Source organism: Miniopterus schreibersii (assembly GCF_964146895.1).
Source record: "Miniopterus schreibersii genome assembly, chromosome: 8".
NCBI classification, from domain to species: domain Eukaryota; kingdom Metazoa; phylum Chordata; class Mammalia; order Chiroptera; family Miniopteridae; genus Miniopterus; species Miniopterus schreibersii.
Genome location: NC_138109.1, coordinates 27,521,288 through 27,544,067, shown reverse-complemented (window position 1 = coordinate 27,544,067; position 22,780 = coordinate 27,521,288). Strand labels below are relative to the sequence as shown.

The window sequence follows — 22,780 nt, the reverse complement described above, 5'->3', positions numbered from 1 at the left end:
CTAGGATAAATCCCAGGTTTCTAGCTTAGCAAACTGGATGGAAAATGGCAGTACCAGCTGACAAAAATACAGCTCAAGTTTTAGCTTTTGAGAGAAAAAGTTGAGTTCAGGTTTGTATGGAGTTCAATAGGAGTAATCCAGGAGATGTCCAGAAATAGATGAGCTATCTAAATCTACTGCTTGAGGATCAAGGTCAGGGCTGAGGATACACATTTGGAGTCATCAGCACAAAGGTTGTAATTAGAAAAGAAATGTAGAATAGCCTCCACAAAAGACTGTTAGAGCTGTAGGCCTAAGATAGAACCCTGAAAGCATCATTCTCGTGGGATAGAAGAAGTGCCAATGGAGTCTGCGGAGTAGCCAAAGATAGAGAAGGAAATCCAGAAGTATACTTGTCAGAGAAGCCAGAAAAGCCCTGGCCAGTGTGGTTCAGTTGGTTGAGCATTGTCTGGTGCACTAAAAGGTCGCCGGTACAATTCCCAGTCAGGGCACATGCCCAGGTTGTGGGCTCTAGCCTGGGTCGGGGTGCATGCGGGAGGCAACCAATCAGTGTTTCTCTCTCACATGGATGTTTCTCTCTCTCTCCCTCTCCCTTCCTCTCTCTGTAAAATCAATAAAAACATATTTTAAAAAAAGAAGCCAGGAGAGAAGAATCAAAAAGTAATGGGAATAGCCTCTAACTAGCCTTTAATAGCTAATCTGTTAGCTCCAGGACCACAACTGATTATTCTCTGCATGCCTAGTACTAATACAATTCCTGAATGATACCTAAAACCACTGACAGAAGTAATCAGCAATGTCAACAGCAGAAAGATCAAGTAATGTAAGCACTAATTCTGTCCATTGAGCTTAATGCCATGGAACTCATTGGGATCCTCCATGATAATATACTTCCAGCAGAAGCCAGTGAAGAATAAATGGGAAATTCATAAACGTGATGATTGGGTGTTCGCGCTCTTTGTGAGATGTGCCTCCCACAAATCTTGTTATGACTTCAGCATATTTCCCTTCTGATATGAACTTAGAAGAAAAACAAAAGAATGAATGGGAGATAAGGAAGTAAAAACAGCAGGTGTTGCCTGACAAACCTCACTAGCTTGGGCCCTGTTAAGGGCAGGCTCAGGAGTTTGCTGGGAAACACTGCAGGGGCTAATTCTGGTCAGGGTTCCTCCCCATTTCCCTTATCACCTCAGATTCAGACTCCTGAAGTTGGGCTCTTCTGGTTTTCAGTATCCTATCTTTGTCTTTGGCTCTAGTGCCCAGTTAATTGGCTGTAGAGAAGCTTTAAGAGGAGCAGCGGTCACACTGCAGACCGGAGGTAGATGCCACCTTGCCCCATTTTGTGGGGCTCTGATCATCCCTGCCTTAGCCATTTCTCAGCTGCTCAGAGAAGCTACTGTGAAGTCACTTATTCTTGAATGGGTGGTTTGCAGTGAATGAACAGGTCTCTGTGAATGTGACGATGGAGCAGGAACTGAAAAGCTTTGACAAGGCTGTGCACTGTAGCCAGACTATTCCTTACTTGCTGCTCCCAAGCTGAATTTAACAAGGTTGTTTCTGAGGGCTATAAAGCAAATAGTGAACAGGACTTTAGACTGGGCCTTGGAGACAGGAGCCTGAGTTGTTAGTGAACTAGGAGGAGGAGGGAAGAAAAATAGGTGACAGATCTGAGCTGCCACTGCCGCATAGGCCAGTGCCCTAAGCCTGGGCTTCGGCTTCCTAATAGTCAGGCTGGCTTAGGGCCCCAAAGACATTCAAAGTCAACGAGCTGGGGGATACTGAGCGAGCAGGACTGATGGGAGGGCCAACACCAGGACAGGCACAAGGATGGTCCTGCTTGAAAGCCAGAGACGATGCATGTCTACCTGGGATCCAAGGCAGGAAGGGTATAATGAAATCACAGCCTTATTCTAGTTCAGGGAAAAAGAGTGTGATCACGTCAAGGCCAGCGTAAAGGGACTGATTTTTACCTAATGTGGAGTAAGCAGGAGGTGACTTGGCAATGCCTTGGCAACTGGATGCCAAAACTGGTGAGGAGGAGGGAGGGCTGGTTTGGGTCAGATAGGGCCTTGCTGGCCCAGAAATGTCCCTGTGAGCCAAGGATCTCTACTCTCTGCTGCCTCTGGAGGAAGTGGGGTAGAGCAAGGTGCCTCCTGAGCCACAGTGGTGAAGGGCTATTTTGAATTCAGCTATTTGGGGAGAGTTCGTTGCCGCTTTGTATTTATTTACAAACCGGGTTTATCCTTTCTCTGGAGACAGTAGCATTTGTTCAGTGAGCATGACCTGAGCCTCACTTATGAGTTGAATACCGTGAGGAACCAGAACTTGCTCCCGAGGAGCTAAGAGCCTGCTAGACTATAAGAGGAAGTGGCATAGAAGAAGAGTTAAAGGAGTTGAGATGAGAGAAAAATAAAGGTGAGAGCTGGAGAGGACAGGGCTGGAAAGGTAGCTTGCCTTAAAACTCATAACATTTTCTGAGGTGAAAGGAGAATTGGGAGAACATTCCGAATGGAAGGGAACAGTGTAAGCAAAGGCAAAGGCTTGAAGAGCCTGTTCAGGTTTCACAAGTCAAGCATGTCTGTGACCAGTCTGGGTGAAGGTGTGTGCAACGGGGCACCAGGGGCAGAGGGGAGCGGGTGGGGAGGTAGGCCAGTTGGTTTAGAGCCAGATCATAAACTTTTAATACCAGAGAGGAGGTTATTTGTGATCCTGTGAGCAGTGAAAGTGTAGGCTTGGGTGCTTGTTCTATGCTTACATTTCTTGGCAAGGTTAGGCCTGGCCTTTCATCTCTACATTCCGAGGAAAAGAGGAAGGGAGGCCAGGGTCCTGATTGTCTTCCTCCACTAAATTGTTAGCTCCAAGAGGGCAAGGGTTTCTGTTCACTGAGGTATCTCTGACACTTAGAACCGTACCTAGCACAGAAAGCAAAGGTAAATATTTGTGTTTGGAGCATAATATGAATCCTAGGGCAGCCACTCAAGATCCAGGCCTAACTCATCTCACATGGCTGTCATGGTAATTTTATGGCTCGCTGGTCTCCACTTCTGAGTCACACCGTCTTCTTCTTTGGGAACCCTAGAACTGCCTGATAAAGAGGGATGAAAATGGTTACTCCGCAGTGGTAGCTGACTTTGGCCTGGCTGAGAAGATCCCTGATGTCAGGTGAGTAGTCCTAATGGGTGCTGGGGTTACAGAAGGGACTTAGGCAAAAGGAAAACTCCACCTTCCTCCCCAGAGACCAGGACTTGGTCATAGCTCAACCTCAGCTCCCTAAATTTGGTCAGTCCTAGTCTGTGCTATCCTTGGGAAAGAATTCCCAATATTCAGCCATCCCATTGTACCAGCCAGTGGCAAGCTCGTTTTTCTTATAATCTCATCCCACAGCATGGGGAGCGAGAAGCTGGCTGTGGTGGGCTCACCCTTCTGGATGGCACCTGAAGTTCTCCGAGATGAGCCCTACAATGAGAAGGTGAGTCTGGGGACCCCAAGGCTCGGTGGTCCTTAGAACCCACTCTTAGCAGTGTCCAGGATCACCCTTTATGTTCAGGGTAAGGATCTACAACCAAGAGCAGGGCTAGTACCTGGCAGCTACCCAGTGAATGAACTGAATGAAATATGGGCAGTAGGGCCCAGGTGTGGGTTTGTGGACATGAGGGGCAGCAACTTCACCTCTCACCCCATTGAGAGGAAAACCGAGGTCTCACTACCCAACAGGCGGACGTGTTCTCCTATGGTATCATCCTCTGTGAGATCATCGCCCGCATCCAGGCTGATCCGGACTATCTTCCCCGCACAGAGGTGAGCTGCAGGCATGGGGATCAGTGCCACTGGGGTGAGGCTGCTTTTGAGGCTATGGAACTGTTTTGTTCTTGGGGTGGAGTTGCTGGTACTTAGTGTGTATGGCTACTTCTTGGGCAATTCCCAGCCTCTTTCTGAGCAGGCCACGATGCATGGAGGGATTAATGACTTGTCTACCCATGTCCCCTGTCCCTTCCCCACCATACCCGTTCACAGAACTTCGGGCTGGACTATGACGCTTTCCAGCACATGGTGGGAGACTGTCCCCCAGACTTTTTGCAGCTTACCTTCAACTGCTGTAATGTGAGTGTCTCCCCCACCCCCAGCTTTAGTCAGGGGCTGGGTTCACCTGGTTAGAACTGTAGGAAGAGCCTGCTAGCTAGCCTCATGAGGGGCCTCATTTTCAGATGAATTAGTTCCATGTATCCTCCTCTGGAGACCTGCCAGACTTTCAAGAGCCCTGGACCAAGGAAAGGAAAATTGCTTTGTAATATCTGATCCTTAGCCTGCAGGGTAGACCCACCACCCCTTGCCTTGGATGTTAGTGGAGGTCTGGTCAGGTTTTAGTTAGACTGTAGATCCAGCTGGTCCTAAGGCTGATGGGAAAGGCTCTTGTTAGCTTTCATTTTACATAGCTCTGTGGCTGGACCTACCAGTTATTACCAAGGAGTAGCTGGACTTTGTCTAGGTAGCTTCAAGAAACATTAGCAGCAGGACTTGATAAGAACAGAACAAACCAATGTGAACATAACTTTTTGGAGGGTTCTGTGCCAAACAAGGGGATAAGACACAGAAAGGACGCTGAGATAGGGGAGGGTATTAAACAATAGCATCTTCCCTGACCTTAGCTCTGGGAATCATCCTTGTGGTCTGTGGCCTTCAGAAAAGATCTCTTAGCTGTACACCTGAGTCATAAAAGATGCTAGAAACAGACTAAAATGCTGTCCTTGGGGTGGAAGGTAGGAAGGCAGGGCTAATGGCTGTTGTGGATGACTACAGATGGACCCCAAACTGCGCCCATCCTTTGTGGAGATTGGAAAGACCCTGGAGGAAATTCTGAGCCACCTACAGGAAGAAGAGCTGCAGCCCACAGGTAAGGGTAAGAGATGAGGGTTGTGGGGTCTTTCCCTCTAGGACTGTGAGGGCAGGATGCTATGTCCCAAAGGGGCAGGGGCAGGGACAGGGGACAATGGAAAAAGTACTGTACTCCAAGAGTTGTGACTTGGTATACTGTCTTCCTTCTGTTTTCTCACTGGTCAAAAACGGTACCTACTTTGCCCTCCTAAGTAAAAACACTTTGTGTAGTGCTTCTATTTGTTGACTGGTGAAGTAACCCTGACTTGATGTACTGTTCTTCAGGACTCCTGGAGAAAGGATCTGGGGTGAAGCGACTGAGCTCACTGGATGAGAAGATCCCTCCCAAGTCCCCACGCCCAAGACGTACTATCTGGCTGTCTCGAAGCCAGTCAGACATCTTCTCCCGTAAGCCTCCACGTACAGTGAATGTCTTGGACCCCTACTACCGGCCACGAGGTGGTGCTGCTAGCACCCCCAAAATCAATCCTTTCAGTGCTCGCCAGGACCTCAAGGGTGGCAAGGTCAAGTTCTTTGACCTGCCCAGCAAGTCTGTTATCTCCCTGGTATTTGACCTGGATGCACCAGGGCCTGGAACTTTGCCTGTGGCTGATTGGCAGGAACCCCTGGCCCCACCTGCTCGCCGGTGGCGTTCTTTGCCTGGTTCACCAGAGTTCTTTCATCAAGAGGCCTGTCCATTTGTAGGCCGAGAAGAATCACTCTCTGATGGGCCCCCACCACGTCTCAGTAGTCTCAAGTACAAAGTAAGAGAGATCCCACCATTCCGAGCATCTGCCCCACCAGCCGCTCCAGCCCATGAAGCCATGGACTGCTCCAGTCCCCAGGAAGAAAACGGTTTCGGGCCCAGGCCTCAGGGGGCCAGTTCATGCCTTGCAGGTTCCTCTGAGGAGATGGAGGTAGAAGAAGAAAGGCCAAGAGGCTTGGCTCCAGTCTCCTTGTCTGTCTCAGGCGTAGGCCTGAAAACCCAGGGAGAGCAGGATGGGTGAGAGGGGTTAATCCCTGCCTCACCGAGGATGGACCTTCAGCTGAAGCCACAGGGCCCCCTTGGTGCACAGCTTTGACTCTCCCCTGGGGCCTACAGAGCAGGCAGGCTAGGCCAAGCCTGACTCAACTTTGGGACTCCCAGTGCCCAGTGGCTGTGAGAGGGAAGGCAGCAGTGAGAGGCCTTCCTTGTTAGGGCCAACAGTTGGTACCAAGCCTCTGAAATCCTGCAAGGAGCTCTGGCTCCCACCTGACCCCCCAGTGCACTTCTGCAGACAGGACCAGAGGACTCCTAGTTCTAGTTTGAGCTGGCACGCAGCTATTATCCCAGGTTCTTCTTCCACCCAGGTCTGTCTCTTGCCCTTTCATGGGGCATATAAGCTACTGGATGGAACCTGGAGCTGACCGTAAAGGGCATGACAATTTCTCAGACCTGAAGACTGGGGTGCTTCTTGCCAGTATGTCTAAGACACTTGAATAATTGCTGTTTGCACTTACTGCACAGTCAGACCACATCACTACATTTCTATGCAAGGGGAGGGCAAGGCAGCGTGGTGGTCATGGCTCTTAGCTAACCTATTCAGAGATCTTTTCCAGTTGATTAACCTATTTTCATATTTATGAAGCAGTCTTAATGTTCTGCCCCATAAGACTTTCAACCTTGTGGTTGGGAGTGGGGCTGGTTTCGTAGGCCCTAGGGCCTGCTCTATGTATTTGTCAACATGTGATACACCCAATTGGTTAAACGGTTTATACATGGACTGATTTTCTTCCCTTCCTGCTATGGCTGGAGCTATGGGAACAGTCTGTCTTTATAGTGTCGCAATAAGAAATAACCAAAGATAAAGCTGGTCAAACATTTTCATAACTTGTTTCTAGTGATTTTTTGGGTAAAACTTCCCCAAAACACTCTCAGACTTAAAAATAAAGTTGGTTATTACAGGTGCTGGTCAGCCATCTTCTATCATTGTTTCCCAGCCTCTGGGGTAAAGAAAGTCCAGGAGCAATACAGCAGTATCTCTGTCAGAAGCTCTTCTCCCCAACTCTGTAGTAGTTCGGAGTAGGACATTCACAGGCTAGAGGGACCCAGACCCCTCTATTCCACCCTCAGCTCCTCTTCTTAGGCTCTGGGTGCCAGGTACAAGTTAGATCAGCTGCTGCCCCAAGCCAGCTTCATCTTCTGGTTGTGGGCTTTGGAGGAACGGGAGAACTGGCTCTTGGCCACTGTGAGGGGAACAGCTTTGCCACTCAGATATACCTTATTGTGGCATTCAGGTAGCCAGGGTCCAGAGCTACAGGGCTGGGGTTCTTGGCTCACTCCCACATAGGCCATTACGAAACCTGTCATAAAGGCGTCAAAACCAGCCCGATGCAATCCATCCCCAGGCACTGGCTTAGGACTGGCTTGACTCCCTGGTGCTTCTAAGGCAGCCACATCAGCTGTTTCAGGCCTTGTTGCTTTAAGTCCCATCTCCGAGTCATTTTTGTGCCCTTGCTCAGAGCCAGGCTGGTTGCTAGTCTCATCCTCGGTCACTTCCTGCTCAGTTTCCTCAGCCTTGAGGCCATCCCCACAGACCTGCTTAGTGGGAGGACCATCCTCAGCTTCCCCAGAGGTCTGTTTCCCAGGCAGGCCCAACAAAGCCCTCCGTCGTTTTTCCTTACGCCGTCGCCGTCGCCGCTTGTCCTTCGTGGCAGCTTCATCAGTGTCAATGATAAGGTCAATATCATGGGACCGAGGACACTGTGATCCCAGGGGGCACCAGCCATAGGCCTAGAGGTAGGAAAGAAGCTTAGAGAGGGGTTCCAGGTATCAGAATCTCCCCTCCCCCAGGAAATGGGTGGGTGCTCTCACCGAGAAGTTATCACAGACACTGGTGGAATGAGGATGGTGGGTTGCAGGGGGCATACAGCAGCGGTAGTCTACATGGGCTTTCATGCTAGAAGGATAGTTGCAGAACTCCAGGATAAGGTGTGGGCTGCCAGCTGCCCGCTGCTTCGCATTTTCCCGCTCACTGTAACAGCATAAGAGGATATTGGTCCACTACCATAAGAGCTCCATTAGAACAGGGTTTTTTGTCTGTTTTGTTACTGAATCCTCAGCACCTAAAACCGTGCCTGGCACATGGCTGGTGCTCAATAAAAATCTTTTTTTTAAAATCCTGAGGAAATTTTTTCCATTGCTTTTCAGAGACAGTGGAAGGGGGAGACAGTGAGTGGAACATTGATGTGAGAGAGACACATAGACTGGTTGCCTCCCACACACACCCCTACCGGGGTGTGGGATTGAGCCTGCAACTGAGGTATGTGCCCTTGGCTGGAATCGAACCTGGGACCCTCCAGTCTGTAGGTGGAGGCTCTAACCACTGAGCAAAACTGGCTAGGGCAATAAATATCTTAAATGAATGAAACAGTCAGGTTTATACCAGGCCCCACCCCTTTCCCTCAACCAGTCCCTCACCATTTCCGGAAGGCATATTCTAGGTAGGAGGCCACAAAGCGGGCATGAAACTCAGCAGCATATTTGGTGTCATAAATCCCAGCTGGGAACATTTCACATAGGTCAGCAGTGAAGGTTCCCAAGCTCTCAGGCAGGTGTGCATAGAAATTCTGGTACAGAAACACTAAGTCTATAAGACCATTGTGCAGTATCAGGGGCCGGCGGGCCCGGATTAGCTCCAGGAACAGTGTCCTCACTGACTGGCTCTGGCTCTCATCACCCTGGATGGAAAGAAAGGGGTTATCGGGAAGAACAGAGTCCCCTAGGGAGCCTCTTTTACATTGTATTTATCCCAAGTTCCTCAACCTAGAAAGCCCTCCCTCCCTGCCTAACCCAATGCTATTCACCCATGTATTAGTCTTGTTTCCCCAGCCCTGTCACTAGTGATTCCCCATTCTCCCTAAGAAGCAGATCCTCCCCACACATCCAGTCTAGTGTAGGAAGAAAATGAAGTCACAGAAAAGTCAGTCTCAAGGTTGGAGAGAGACACATAGATTGGTTGCCTCCCACACACACCCCTACCTTGTCGTTGCCCTTGTGGTACAGGATACCCTGGGCATACTGCCTGTTGAAGTCGAAGCCATGCTGTACCAGGAACTGCACAGACTTTGGTTCTATGACATACTCTTCCATGCACAGCAGGGTCAGATTGAACACCTGGGTCAGGTATGAGTGTTCACCCTGGGAGAGAAAGAGGGTCTGCTATATCAAAACCTCACAGGTGATGTTCCCCAGAATCTCAACCCCCCTCCTCCCCTCAGCCACAAACCTGGGAGGGGTTGAAACCAGCCCATACCTTGTCTGGCTGCTGCTTGAAGCAGGCGAGGCCCAGGGAGAGAATAGAACGGGTCCTGGCAGCATGACACACGGCCTTATAACGTTCTTCGACGCACCTTGGGTTTGGGTTTGGGGGTGGCTGTGGCTGAGTTAGCCTCACTGGAGGACCCAAACCACCCAGGACCATGACCTCCACTCCAGGGTTAAGGTCTGCTCCCCCCTCCCCCTCGATCAAGGCTGGAACTAAAGAGATCACAGCTTATACTTACTGGTTCAGCAAACTCTTCCTGTCCCCAAGCCCACTCAGTTCCTATGGGTGGGTAAAGGGAGCGCTGAGTTAGAGGCCCAACATCAGCCCTTTCACAACCACCTGCCCTTCCCATTCCCCAACCCTCACCGTGTCCACAGCCACGAAGCTAGCTGTCTTTATGGCCAGCAGAAGGGATGGCCACATCTCCTTAAAGTTGTCACTTTGCACATCCACCACTGGAACCTGGACTACCAGCTCCTCCCCAGGTTTTGTGCTTTTGCTGATACCGGCTGGGGATAAGGAGGACAGGATGATGGAAGTTAATGCTCAGGCAAGGGGCGGGCAGATACCAAGCCAGGCCATGGCTTGGGGGCATTTTTCATTCTGGCAAGAAACTGGCAGCTTTCCCCTCAAGCCATTTTATCAGCATGCTCTACACACAGGCCTTGGAGTGAAAGGTATCCTGAATTTGGGGAAAGCCTGGGTCTTCCAGTGGCTTATGTGAGACTAGGAAAATCACTTCTCTCTCAGCATCACTATCTAGATGATCTGTAAGATTCCTTTTTCCCATGTTCTGCAGTAACTATTTGTTACCGCTGAGGTGTTCAGCTCCTTTAATATTCCATCAGGCTCCACACTACTGTGGTTCTCAGGGTGCCCTAGCAGCCACAAGTGGCAGTAGCCTGTATGCCCCAGAGACTAATAATGCCCGAGAGATAAGTAATAACCCACAGCTGGGCTCCCAATACATCCCACTTCCTTTGGACCACAACTCCCAACCTGCCCCACTTAAAAGCATCGAGTTCCAGACTACAGCTCCCGACATGCCCCCACCAACCCTCGCTACGCACCTAACTCCAAGATTTTGCAGCCCCAGCCGCGGTGCACACTGGGACTTGTAGTCTCCTCGTGGCTGGTTCAGAAGGAAGAAGCTAGTCCTCTGAAACTCGAGGTCGGTTCCTAGAACTATGAACCTGAGGCCTTCCCTTCCCCCGGGGTGTACAGGCTTTTCAGGCGGCCCCTAAAAAGCCACTCACCGTCAGAGACCGCTGGAGCTGAGGCTGCGCCATCGTCACTGTCGGCAGCCATGACACCTCACGTCCCTCGCTGGAGTAGCCTGTGGGTAGGAAGGACTTCCGCTTTGTCTCCTGGCGCGACAGACGCGATGTCTGGTAGGGGCAGGCCCTAGCCTCCGGAAGTCGCTGACGGGTCGGAGTTCCGTTCAGACCTCCCGGGTCTGGCGCGGACCAGGGGACTCGGAGCGCTCTGGGAGCCTATTGGTTATCGCCGTCTTGCTCGCCTTCCGGATTGGCCGGAGCCACGCCCCTGGGACCGTTGGGTAGCGCGACTCCGGGCACAGCGTAGGAGGTAATTCTTCGGGTATAACCCGGTGGGAACTTGGCCTTGGGCTTTACGCTGTCTTCAGGGACGCAGCTCCGGGGTAGGGGTGGGTGTCCCCAGAGGAAGTGGCGCTGCCGGAGCTAAGCTTAAAGCAACCGTAGGAATTAGGCAAAGACCGGGGAATATGGGGGAAAGATGGATATTCTGGGAAAGGGCAAGTTCCCTGGAAGGATGGAGCTCACTGCGTTCCAGGAAGTGGAAGAGGCGGGGAGGGGGACACGAGCGAGGCTGCAGAGGGGTTGGAGCGACCCACTAGCAGGGAAGCTTTTGAAATAATCCAGGCAGGTGATAATAAGGACTTGAATTAAGGCTCGAGCAGTAGAGATGATGAGGAAGGGACAAATTGTAAGCAACTTGGAGATACAGGTGATCTAGAGGGTAACTGGACGTGACTCCTGCTTGGTGAGGGAGATGTCCCTACCAGAGAGACCAGCCCTTTCCTAAGAGCTCCAGTTCCCATCCTCGGCGTCCACCAAGGACTCGCAACCCTTTCTCCTGGGTTACTCACTGTTTCTAGTTCATTTTCAACCTTCTCTCTATTGAGTCCTTTTCATCATTATTCAGAATTGTTTGGCTTTCTCCTATTCTTAAAAAAAGGCACTGGCCCGTATTGCTCAGCGGTTAGAACCTAGCTGCGCACATGAAGGGTTGCAGGTTCCATCCCCTTGTGGGCTGGAGGCAACCTATCGGTGTGTCTCACATCGATGTCTCTCTCTCCCCTCCCACCCCCGCCCCCACCCCCACCTTCCTCATTTCCACACTCTCTAAAAAAGCAATGGAAAAAATAACCCCGGGTGAGGATTAACAAAAATAAGTTAAATAAAATAAAGGAAAACCCTCTGGTCCCATTAATTAATTTACAAATATTTATTGTATACAATTTACCTGGCACTGTGCTCAGCTCAACATAAGAGACCCAGTACTTGCTCTCACGGAGTTTTACAGTCAAGTTGGGGAAACGGACACTGATCAAAGAATTCTAAATAAATGTGAAATTGAAATTGGTGTAAGAGCAACAATGGAGAAATACACAAGAGGATAAGACTGAGGGGACCTGATTTGGACATTTAAGTCGAGACCAGAAGAATGAGTAGATGTTGGGTAAAGCATAGGAGAAGAGCAGAGGAAATGGATTGGGTGAGGCCTCAAGGTGGGCAGACACTTGGTGGATTGAAGCATTTATTTCAGGCAGATATGGCTGGAGCATAGTGGTCTAGAGGATGAGGCATATGGGGCCCTGGAGCCTATAAGGCTTATATTAAGAGGATTGGCTTCTAAGAGCAGTGGGTGTGACAGCCAAAGTCCATTGGCCTAGTAGGTACTTTGTAATCCTGTGCCCCCCCCCTTTTTTTTAGCTCTCTGACCTTGTTTCCTATTCCTTACCCCCTCCTCATTCTATTCTAACCACACTGGCTGCCTTATTCTACAAACACACCAGTCCCTCCTTATGGGCCTTTGCACTAGCTCCCTCTCGAGGCCTCGACCAGGGCGGGGGATCGAGTCTGCAACGGAGGTACCTGCCCTTGGCCAGAATTGAACCTGGGACCCTTCAGTCTGAGGGCGAAGGCTTTAACCACTGAGCCAAACCAGCTAGGGTGCACTAGCTCCTTCTTAGTATGCCTTTCCCACAGGTATCCACATGGCTAACTTCTCCAGCTGCTTTAAGTCATTGGTCAAATATCACTTTAATAAAGCCCCGCCATGACCACGTTCTTTAAAATTGCAACATTCCACCCCCTGCCCATTTCTTACCCCTTCACCTGCTCTGCTTTTTCTCTTTATGCTAGTATTTATCACCTAATATCCTATATAAATTACTTATGTATATTACTTATTGTCTGCCCCCATTAGAATATAAACCCTGTGAGGGCAGGAACCTTTGGTGTTTTATTTAGTGAAATATCTAAAACTGCTTGACACATAGTAGGCACTCCATAAATACTTGTTCAGTGAATTAATGGGAAGCTATTGAAGGTTTTAAATAAGAAAGTGACAAGATCATGTCTTAAAAGATTGCTTTACTCTGTGAAGAATGGATTGTAGAATGAATAATGGAAGTGAGTGAGTTTGGTGAAGGAAGTTTGACTATGAAGGGGAGGAGAGTGGGTCCTGTGGAGGGGATTGGAGGAGCAGGACCCTGAGCTCAGACAATTTGGGAAGAGGGACCATTCTTTCACAGAAGGAGAGTGCAGATGGAGGTAAGTTTGTACATTCATTTTTTTTTCCCTCAAGAAGGAAGCAAGCTCTTTTGATGAAAATGAGATGACAAAGTCAAAAGTTTGAGGAGAGCCCAGTCAGCATGGCTCAGCGGTTGAGCATTGGTGACCTATGATCGAGGAGATCATGCTTCAATTCCCAGTCAGGGCACATGCCCGGGTTGTAGGCTTGATCCCCAGTGGGGTGGGGGGTGGTGGTGGGAGGGGGCGTGCAAGATCAGTGACTCTCTCATCATTGATGCTTCTATCTCTCCCTCTCCCTTCCTCTCAGAAATCAATAAAAAAATTAAAATAAATAAAAATAAAAAGTTTGAGGAGAGAGTTTGAACCAGAGGTTCAGCAGGGACTACAGTATAGCAGAGTGCAAGAGTGTAGGTTCTGGATGCAAACCTTTGGGTCTGAATGAACAAGTTGCTTAATCTCTACAAGCCTCAGTTTCCTCAACTAAAATGGAGGTAATACTAGGACATGCCTCATGGAGACATCAGACGATTGAGACATCTGGTAAAGCACTTAGCGTCTGGTGTATAGTAAGCACTCACTGTTAGCTACATTTAGCAATTAGAAAAAAGGCAGCTACAAGTACAGTAAGGGAGCAGTGAAGATCAACCAAATGCCTTTTCTCATTGCTAATGGCCAGCTAGCTATGATTTTCTAGATCAGGAAAAGACTAGGAATAAAAATAGCTCGTCTCTCTCCCCCCAGCTTGACATCTGCTCTCAGGCAAGTCTTTTCCCCTCTCTGATCCTTGGTTTCTCCTTTCTATACAATGAAGGTTTGGACTAGATGACTGTTAAAGACCATTTCATTGTAAACATGCTACATCTCTAAGCAGATAAACTTCCCACCCCCATGCTCCTAGACACAACCCTGTCCACACACATAGTCACAATAAGTATTAGGAATGCACAGGTGCTCCTACACAGGAGGCTTCGCTCCTGACCCAGCCCAGCCCTCGCCTCTTATTTTGTGTTATCTCCAGGACTGTACTAATGCTGGTCCATCTGAGGCCATTTGGAGAAGCTCAGCCCAATTGGTCATACCTCAGTGCCACAGCCAGTCAAGAGCAAGCCCATGAGCATCTGGAGAGTTCTTGAGAAAAGCTAGAGACTCCATGTGAATGGTGTAGGGAGATGGCTCCACCCCTTGCAGGGCTCCAAGATTCAGTCTAATTTTTTTTTTTAAATATATCTTTATTGATTTCAGAGGAAGGAAGAGAGATAGAAACATCAATGATGAGAGAGCCATCATTGATCGGCTGCCTCTTGCATGCCCTGAAAGGGGATCGATCCCACAACCTGGGCATGTGCCCTGACCAGGAATCGAGCCTCGATCTCCTGGATCCTAGGTCAATGCTCAACCACTGAGCCATGCCTGGTCAGGCTCAGCCTAATTTTGACTGACTACTTTGGGCCTTTGTATTCTAGACCATCATGAAGAAGCCACAAGCAGCTGTGGGAAGTCGTCGCAGGAAACGGGCATCTAGCCAGGAAGGAAGGAAGAAACTTGCCCTCAACAGCAGGCAGGCCAAGCCTTCTGTCCCTGATGGTGAGGAGCTCGGACCTAGTTAAAAAACTCAGGGGATGGTTTCATTGGCTAGGGAGGGAGCATGATATATATTGAGGCATTAAGGGACTAATTAAGGACTTTGGGATAATTGCTCTGAATGGCTGCTTTCTTACCTGTGACACGGAGCAGTAGTCTGTGCATTTTCTTCCTCATGTGGCTTTCATGGGGTAAAATGAGTTTATCAGCCTGAAAGTAGTTTGTAAATGGGAAAGCCCTGTACCGGTATATGTTATGCTTGGCTAAAACTGTTGGATTTTTATTATGACCTGGAGACAAAGGAGCCGGCAGTACCACGCTGGGAAAATTAAGGCTAGAAACTTGGCTAAGGCTTCACACAGCTAGAGAAGTCTGATCTGACTCCAGGTCCAAGGCTTAAGCAAGGGGTTAGGGGTGGTGGAAGCCCTAAGTGGGAGCAGACTGCGACCAGGCTGCAGTGTCCCAGGTTCCTGGTGCACAGCCTGTGCAGGGACAACTCTGAGTTTCCTGAGGCCCCAGCAGGCCAGGCCAGGCAGCAGGAGGTGGTATTGCAGGCCTCTGTCTCCCGGTACCATCTATTCAGAGATACAGCTGAGGTCACAGCCTTCCGGGAGAGCCTGCTGAGCTGGTACGATGGAGAGAAGCGAGACCTACCCTGGAGAAGGCGGGTAGGCAGGCAAGGGACCGGGATGGGGGGAGGCTAGTTCCTAGCCCCCTGCACACTAACTCCCCACCTGGGATTGCATTGGCAGGCAGAGGATGAGGTGGACCTGGACAGGCGGGCATATGCTGGTGAGCACATCTCCTGAGAGCAGAACTGCTTTGCCTGGATGCCCTCAGGTCTGGGATCAGGGACTATGGGCTAGGAGCAGGGCAGGTCAGCAGTGCCCTCATGCCAACCCCTTTCCCCCAGTGTGGGTCTCAGAGGTCATGCTGCAGCAGACCCAGGTTGCCACGGTGATCGACTATTATACCAGATGGATGCAGGTGACTCCAGGGAAGGAAGGGGAGGGTCAATGGGTTAGACCCCAGATGAGAGCCTGTCCTTTGGGGTGGTGTAAAGAAGGCTTCTTCTATTTCCCTCACCCTTGACCTCATCTATTTTTGCCTACCTTCTGGGTATAGAAGTGGCCAACACTGCAAGATCTGGCCAGTGCTTCCCTGGAGGTAAGACCCACCCTAGGGGAGGGGAAAATGGGGACAACAGAGGACTGACTGCTGATTTCTCTGACTTCTGACCCCACCCACAGGAAGTGAACCAGCTCTGGGCTGGCCTAGGATACTACTCTAGAGGCCGGCGGCTGCAGGAGGGAGCCCGGAAGGTAAGGGGTGGCAGGGAGGGTGCGATCCCCAGGGCTTCGGATATCTCCTAACCTTGAACCTTTCCTACCCCAATCAGGTGGTAGAGGAGCTCGGGGGCCATGTGCCACGCACAGCAGAGACCTTGCAGCGGCTCCTTCCTGGTGTGGGGCGGTACACAGCTGGAGCCATTGCTTCCATTGCCTTTGGCCAGGTGAGCCCAAAGCCCACCCCATTTTGTGAATGCCCACTTTCCTCCCAGACCAGGCTGACTCCTGTACTCCTCTGTGCCAGGTAACCGGTGTGGTGGATGGGAATGTAATGCGGGTGCTATGCCGTGTCCGAGGCATTGGTGCTGATCCCAGCAGCACCTTTGTCTCCCAGCAGCTCTGGTAGGATATTGGGGTAATGTGGGATATTGGGAAGGGTGCCTCCAAGGGGTCTTTGGCTCACATAAATGTTCCCTTCTGGTAGGAGCCTAGCCCAGCAGCTGGTAGACCCAGCCCGGCCAGGAGACTTCAACCAAGCAGCCATGGAGCTGGGGGCCACAGTGTGCACCCCACAGCACCCGCTCTGCAGCCAGTGCCCTGTGCAGAGCCTGTGCCGGGCACACCAGAGGGTGAGCTACCGGGAAGGGGCAGTTGGGTCCTAGGGAGTGACCCCTGCCCCATGACATCCTTCTCTATGCTTCTAAGGTGGAGCGGGAGCAGCTTGTAGCTTCACAGAGCCTGCCAGGCAGTCCTGATGTGGAGGAGTGTGGTGAGTACCGGTCCTAGCCCCAGCCCTCCCCTGCACTGTCAAGGGGCTGCCTCTGGAAGCCTCATTCCAGTTCATCCTACAACCTGAGTAAAATTCTACAGAGCTGGGCCAAGCTGGGCTTGGCACCTACGCCCACCTGGCCTGAGTGGGGCTTGGGGGTCTCTATTCCCAGCTGCCAACACTGGACAGTGCCAGCTGTGCGCACCTCCTACAGAGCCCTGGGACCAGACCCTGGGAGTGACCAACTTTCCCAGAAAGGCCAGCCGTAGGCCCCCCAGGGAGGAGTACTCTGCCACCTGTGTCTTGGAACAGCCCAAGGCCCTTGGGGGTGCCCGAATTCTGCTGGTGCAGAGGCCCAGCTCAGGTACCTGGTTCCTGGGAGTGGAGGGCAATGGCATGAACAAAAGGGAAGAGATGGAGGTGTCAACAGTGAAGGCCTAACTCACACCTGCTGACCTCTGTCTCAGGTCTGCTGGCAGGACTGTGGGAGTTTCCGTCTGTGACTGTGGATCCCTCAGGGCAGCATGAGCACAAGGCCCTGCTGCAGGAACTGCAGAGTTGGGCCGGGCCTCTCCCAGCCACCTGCCTGCAGCACCTTGGGCAGGTAAATGAACAGTGAGGGGCCAGGAATGATGGCTTTTCAGCCACATCCAAAGGCCTGTTTAAGCCCCTTGGTCTTCCTCCAGGTGGTCCACACCTTCTCTCACATCAAGCTGACCTATCAAGTATATGGTCTGGCCCTTGAAGGGCAGGCCCCAGTGACAATCACACCACCTGGCGCTCGCTGGCTGACCCGGGAAGAGTTTCACACCGCAGCTGTCTCCACCGCCATGAAAAAGGCACTATATTTGTTGTGTTTCCTACATGTTCTGCATGAACCCATTACTATGTAAACAAACAAAAAAAGCATATATTAAACAAAAGTACTGGGGCATGAAGTTGAGGACAGAACACAGAAGTTGAGGACAGAACACAGGGTTCTGACTCTTTGGGGGAAGATGCCAGCCCTGCACTGTCCCCCTCTCTTGGCTAGGTGTTCCGCGTGTACGAGGGCCAACAGCCAGGGACCTGCAAGGTGAGTCCCCTGGCCCTCACCCAGCCATGTCTCTCCCTAGGACTGAATCCACAGGTTTTCAGCGTGGATTCAGTGACACAGGTTTTTTTTCAGCGTGGACAGTGACACAGGTTTGGGTGAACATTGTCCACTCCAAGTTTCACTAGGGGGAGAAGAATAGTTCTTGACCTAGAGACCCTATAGTCTGGGGTCCAGGTGGAGAGGGGACAAGAGCAAATGATGGAGACAGTAGTGTCAGGTGTGTGAAATGTACTAGATTGTGTGGGCTATGAGGTGGAGAGCTCTCAGTTTTGTCTGGGAGGAAAGGATCAGGGAAAGGCTGCTTGAAAGAAGCAGCTGGTAATCTGGGTCCTAGAAATGAATCATTTTCTCCAGGTTTGGGAAGGGAATCAGCAGTAAGGATGTTCTTTCAGTCCCAGGAGTAGTGTAAGCAATGGCGGGAACAATGCAGTCTGCAGTGAGAGGAACCCTGAGCATTTGGTCTAGCTGGAGCAATTGGCAGGGCTGTGAACGCCAGGCCACGGAAGCATTTAGGTGGAGAGAGGAGCCAAATTTATATTTGAGGAAGATTATGTTTGACTCCTAGAGATACAGGTTGGAAGCCTTACTATATTCAGGCTAGAGTCTGAGCTAGATCAGTGGAGTGGGGGTAGGGAGTGAAAGGAGAACATTCTTTGCTGTCCCCTCATTGCCTTCTTTGGCTTCTGAACAGAGTTCCAAAAGATCCCAGGTGTCTACTCCATCCAGCCAGAAAAAGCCCAGCAAAGGCCAGCGAGTCCTGGATAGTTTCTTTCGGCCTCACATCCCCACTGATGCACCTAGACTCAACAGTATGGCCCAGTGACACCTCTGGAAGGCCCCCTCCCCTTGAGAATGATGTTGTTTAATAAAGTGCTTATTTTTATAGTTGTTTTGGAGACTTCCCATCCTCTCCCTGGCCCCCTTCCTCCTCACCTCTGAGGGTCCCAGAAAGCGGTAAAGTCCTGCTTGGTCCTGACTTTTGGCTGAGCTCCCAGCCAGCCCTGGGCAGATAGAGGGGGGTGTTTTGTCCAGTGTAATCTGCCATCCCTTGACCCCCAAAAGAGGTGTAGAAGGCAGCTGCAGGAAGTCCCTGCCAGTGGCTGTCCTCCCACACCTTCATTCCAGGTCTCTGGTCAGTTCTGGAGCAGTGGTATGGCTCTAGAGCAGGTGGTTTGGCTTAGCCCTGACCTAGCCCCTCCCCCCTGCTATGGCTGCTCCCAGGGGAGAAGAGAAGCACAGGGGAAGATTTGTTCTCTTTTGAATTCCTACCTCAAATAAATCATTTATTTAGGGATATATTAGATGTAGTGAAACAATACAGGAAACGAAGGGGTTAATCCTAAAATTGGGAGTAGGTGAAGGGAAATGTGGTCAGAGAAAGACATAAAAGTCTTCAAAAGTATTCCTTATGGTCTGTTTCCTAAAGTAGTCACACTGCTTTATATCTTCCATATACATTATGTAAGAAACATTTCATAGTTCAAAACAAACACTGACCTCTTTGGATCCCAGTGAGAGATTCAGCTTCTGGCAGGTACTGATGAAATGGAGGCCACACCTGGCCCCTAGGGACAAAGCCTTTCACTCTGGTTCCACCAGGCCTCGTGCTAGACTCCCCAGACCTCCAGGACAGGAGGCTGCCAGCTCTGGCTATCCTTAGGCTTCCTGACCCCTGGCAGCTTGCTCCTCCACGGACTGCCACAGGGCCCGGATGTTGCCCTGGCCAAAGCCTGTGGCCCCCTGCCTCTGAATCAGCTCCAGGAAGAAGGTGTCCTCTGCAAAGAGGGACTTTGTGAAGACCTGAAGCAAAAGCTTGTCTTTATCGCCGTCTAGCAGGATTCCCTGTAGGGCCAGCCTGTTGGGCTCATGCCCTGAAGCTAGGACCTGACTTTCCTTGCCTGGCTGCTGGTAGTAGGCCTTAGGAGGAGTCAGGAGCTGACCCCCAGCCAGAGTCACCCCTTCAGTGGCTTCCATGATGTTTGGTGTGTACAGCCCCACATGCTGCAGGCCTGGGCCTCTGTGCTTGGCCAGGAACTGCTCCACCTGGTCCTGTCCACTGGCGGCCCCAGGCAGGGACTCGGCCAACACGAGGGTGGGGACAGCACTGCATGGCCGGGTCTGCAGGCCAGTGAGCCTCAGCCCCCCTTGCCCAGACCCTGCTGTCACTTCGAGACCCAGCTCTGGATCCTCACCTGGGCTCAGTGGCAAGTGGTAAAAGCCTAGACAATCGTGGAACCAGCGCATCAGTGTGGGGGAGCTGCCCCGGGTGCAGGCCAGGGTGAGATGGTCCACGTGGCTGATCCAGCCCGGGCCGGTTTTGGAGGACAGGGGCCGGAAACCGGGCAGGAAGGGTCCGCAGTACTTGGCGCGCTCCAGCAGCGTCAGGCTGAGGTTGCCCGCGGGCGAGCTGACCACGGTGTAGGTGGCAGCACCCTGTGCATCCTGCACGCTTACAGGGGGCACCAGCACGCAGCAGCCCTGCGCCTCCAGCACGCGGGCGGCTACGCCCGCGTCCGCCACATCAAAGCACAGGTTGGTGGCGCTGGGCACCGCGTGACGCGGGTCCAGGCCATAGAGCGGCTCCCGGGTCCCCGCACCCTCATTCACCAAAAAGACCGCGTCGCCGCTGCGCAGGGCCAGCTGCCGCCAGCCGTCTGCCTCCCGCTCCGCCAAGGGCTGGAAGCCGAAGAGGCGCTGCAGGTCCTGGGCAAGGGGCTGCCCCGCAGGCACGTGGAAGGCGATATGGCACAGACGGCGGACGGGCGCAGCCATGGCGGCACGGTTGGTGACCCCGGACTGTCCTTCCCCTGGGCCCGCTCACTTGTCCCGAACGGGATTCCAGGACGCTCCGTCCCAAGCTTGTCGGAAGCCGGTGGAGTCCAGTTTTTCCCGCAGAGCGCGTTCCCAGCACGTTTCGGGGAGAAGTGACAAACCGACCCCTTTGGGCGCTTGCGGTTCTCCCTACCGCGCCACACCACCCGGGAGATGCCTCTGGGGCCGCTCCGCGAGCCGAAGCGGTGAAAATCACGCGGAGCCAGCGCTGGGCGGAGCCCGAGCGAGGGGGCGGAGCCAGCGATGCCGAGACCGCCGATCCGCCCGCTCGCGCCCAGAGGCCGTCGCCCAGGGTCGGCGCGGCGCCGGGTTGCTCCTGCCCACGGCCTCTGGCTGAGTCAACTTTGGGCACTTAGCGTCCCTTCCAGGCCTCCCGAAATCACAATAGCTGCCATCACTAGTTGCCAGGCATTGGGCTCTCATCCCTCAACCTCAGAGCAAAGGGAATCAGGCCCAGTTGGGGAAGGAGCCCAAATTCTACCCCACAAGCAAGGAAAAAGAAAAGTTTTTAATAGAAATTTCATGTTTTAGCTTAAAAATTCTGGAGAATTTTGTTATTAAGTCCTAATATTCCTTTAAGACTTTAAGAATAGTTTAAGATATTTAACTTAAAACATTTAATTTTAAAAAGATTTAAATTAAGCCCTGGCTGGGTAGCTCAGTTGGTTAGGGCATCATCCCCACACACCAAAGGTGCAGGTTTGATTCCCCTGGTCTGGGCACATACAAGGAGCAACCAATGAATTCATAAGTAAGTGGAACAACAAATCAATCTCTCTCTCTCTCTCTCTCTCTCTCTCTCAAACCAATCAATAAAAAGTTGTGGGGTTTTTTTGCCTGGCCCGGTGTGACTCAGCAGTTGAGCGTCAGCCTAGGATCCAGGAGATCGCGGTTGGATTCCGTGTCAGGGCACATGCCTGAGTTGTGGACTTGGTCCCTAGTCTGGGGCTTGCAGGAGGCAGCCCTTCAACGACTCTCCCATCATTGATGTTTCTATCTCTCTCCCTCTCCCTTCCTCTCTCTGAAATCAATAAAGATATATTTAAAAGAAAAAGAAAAAGCTTTTTTAATGTTTTAGGTTACAGATTTTTATTCCCTCCCCAAATGATCCAGAGAAATTGATATTATAGAAAGACCAGGCCATCTATATGGCTTCTACACATGACTCCTTTCTCTTGGGCAATCTCTCAGCTCCACCTGTCTCTTCATCCCCACTTTTCTCAACATCATTTCGTTATAGCACAATAAAAGCTAGGAAAATTCCAGGGCAAGTGGAATAAGGAAACAGCATAGTTAAACAGCAGTTTGTAGCCACATAGTAAATCTTCCCTAAACCAAGGACACTTGAGAGTAAATGGTTTGTGTTAGATGGGCCAGGTACAGAAACCCTGGTACAGAAACTAGAGTATATAAATTCACCAGGGCAGGAAGCCCCAGATGCTTAGCAAGGGGCGAAACTGGGAAAACAAGAACTTTGTCCCCAGGGTAACCTATCCTCCCCTAGCATATCACTGGTCATGCGGTTTAGACCCCCTGAGCTTTCTTCCCTAAAGATAACATCTAGACCTCAGTTGTATTGTAGCTCCAAGCCCAGAAAAGCAGCAAAACCAGACAAGTGACACTGTGGCTGCCTCAGGACCAGCTACATCGACTAAAGACTCCCTGCCTTGGCACTGACCAATCATTGGAGACCACGACACTGAAAGAGCACACCGGGAAAGCTGATGGCTATTCTATTGAGACCTCCCCTAAGATTTCCCGCCTGCAAGAAAGAGATAAATACACTCAGGACAAAGGACCCAGCTTGAGCTCCGTGCCCCCCTCCTCCAGGGGAGCATGCCAGAGCCATCTCCTTCTCCCCTCTGAGAGGACCTCAGGAGTCTTGCAACCAGGGGAGCAATGGGCAGCAGCAGCCCATCCTGGTCTTACCCCCTGAACCTGTCTCCAAGGCCCCCTTCTCCCCCTTTCCAATGACTTCCCAGTGAGCCAAAGCAGCCCAGCCTAAGCTCTCCTGTTGCTTCTTCTATGCTCTTCCTTTTTTCATTGTCCTAAGTATATTTTTGCTGCAGCCAATAAATTCTTGCTTTCTTTTCTATACTTTGTCTCTTGATTGAAATTGCTCCCTCAAGAAGACAAAAACAGAGGCCTCCTCACCATCTCCCTGGTAACAATTTTACCCCCTTGTCCCAAGCAAGATTTGGAGCAAGAGGCTGTTGCTTCTAACATTGGCTGGA

At 51.3% G+C, this 22,780-nt stretch overlaps 4 protein-coding genes across 14 annotated transcripts in view; 2 read left to right on the top strand and 2 right to left on the bottom strand.

Annotated features, from left to right (window-relative positions):
• TESK2 (testis associated actin remodelling kinase 2) overlaps positions 1-6,819 on the top strand; it is a gene marked incomplete at its 5' end in the record, with an annotated part of 77,148 nt that extends 70,329 nt beyond the window's left edge. Inside the window, 6 exons of one of the 2 annotated variants that reach the window (XM_081145580.1) lie at positions 3,080-3,162; positions 3,385-3,469; positions 3,715-3,798; positions 4,015-4,101; positions 4,798-4,891; positions 5,158-6,819. In XM_081145580.1, coding sequence (XP_081001706.1) covers positions 3,080-3,162; positions 3,385-3,469; positions 3,715-3,798; positions 4,015-4,101; positions 4,798-4,891; positions 5,158-5,879 — 1,155 coding nt within the window. In that variant the 3' untranslated portion in view covers positions 5,880-6,819. The remainder of the gene's footprint in view (positions 1-3,079; positions 3,163-3,384; positions 3,470-3,714; positions 3,799-4,014; positions 4,102-4,797; positions 4,892-5,157) is intronic. The other variant, XM_081145581.1, reaches the window with a different exon arrangement.
• Positions 6,718-10,528, bottom strand: TOE1 (target of EGR1, exonuclease). 2 transcript variants are annotated; one of them, XM_081145591.1, is made up of 8 exons: positions 10,436-10,528; positions 9,546-9,688; positions 9,418-9,458; positions 9,168-9,264; positions 8,894-9,052; positions 8,333-8,592; positions 7,727-7,886; positions 6,718-7,645 (listed from the first exon to the last, which is right to left on the bottom strand). In XM_081145591.1, the coding sequence occupies exons 1-8, from the start codon at positions 10,485-10,487 to the stop codon at positions 7,025-7,027; spliced, it is 1,533 nt and encodes a 510-aa protein (XP_081001717.1). In that variant the 5' UTR covers positions 10,488-10,528; the 3' UTR covers positions 6,718-7,024. The 2 variants fall into 2 exon arrangements, with proteins under 2 accessions (XP_081001717.1, XP_081001718.1); XM_081145592.1 differs by lacking the exons at positions 9,546-9,688; positions 10,436-10,528 and having other exon boundaries at positions 9,168-9,307.
• A 149-nt stretch (positions 10,529-10,677) lies between these two features.
• MUTYH (mutY DNA glycosylase) lies at positions 10,678-18,605 on the top strand. 9 transcript variants are annotated; one of them, XM_081145583.1, is made up of 16 exons: positions 10,678-10,766; positions 14,443-14,563; positions 15,083-15,228; positions 15,313-15,352; positions 15,474-15,547; positions 15,686-15,727; positions 15,811-15,882; positions 15,960-16,073; positions 16,154-16,251; positions 16,334-16,478; positions 16,555-16,618; positions 16,791-16,982; positions 17,086-17,222; positions 17,305-17,457; positions 17,652-17,693; positions 18,406-18,602. In XM_081145583.1, exons 2-16 carry the CDS (start codon positions 14,449-14,451, stop codon positions 18,535-18,537), a joined length of 1,566 nt encoding a protein of 521 aa, XP_081001709.1. In that variant the 5' UTR covers positions 10,678-10,766; positions 14,443-14,448; the 3' UTR covers positions 18,538-18,602. The 9 variants fall into 9 exon arrangements, with proteins under 9 accessions (XP_081001709.1, XP_081001710.1, XP_081001714.1 ...); XM_081145586.1 differs by having other exon boundaries at positions 10,727-10,766; positions 15,115-15,228; XM_081145582.1 differs by lacking the exon at positions 10,678-10,766 and adding an exon at positions 12,944-12,997.
• Positions 18,606-18,979: 374 nt separating this feature from the next.
• Positions 18,980-20,712, bottom strand: HPDL (4-hydroxyphenylpyruvate dioxygenase like). The gene has a single exon (XM_081145578.1). It carries the CDS (start codon positions 20,484-20,486, stop codon positions 19,371-19,373), a length of 1,116 nt encoding a protein of 371 aa, XP_081001704.1. The 5' UTR covers positions 20,487-20,712; the 3' UTR covers positions 18,980-19,370.
• Between the last annotated feature and the right edge of the window lie 2,068 nt (positions 20,713-22,780).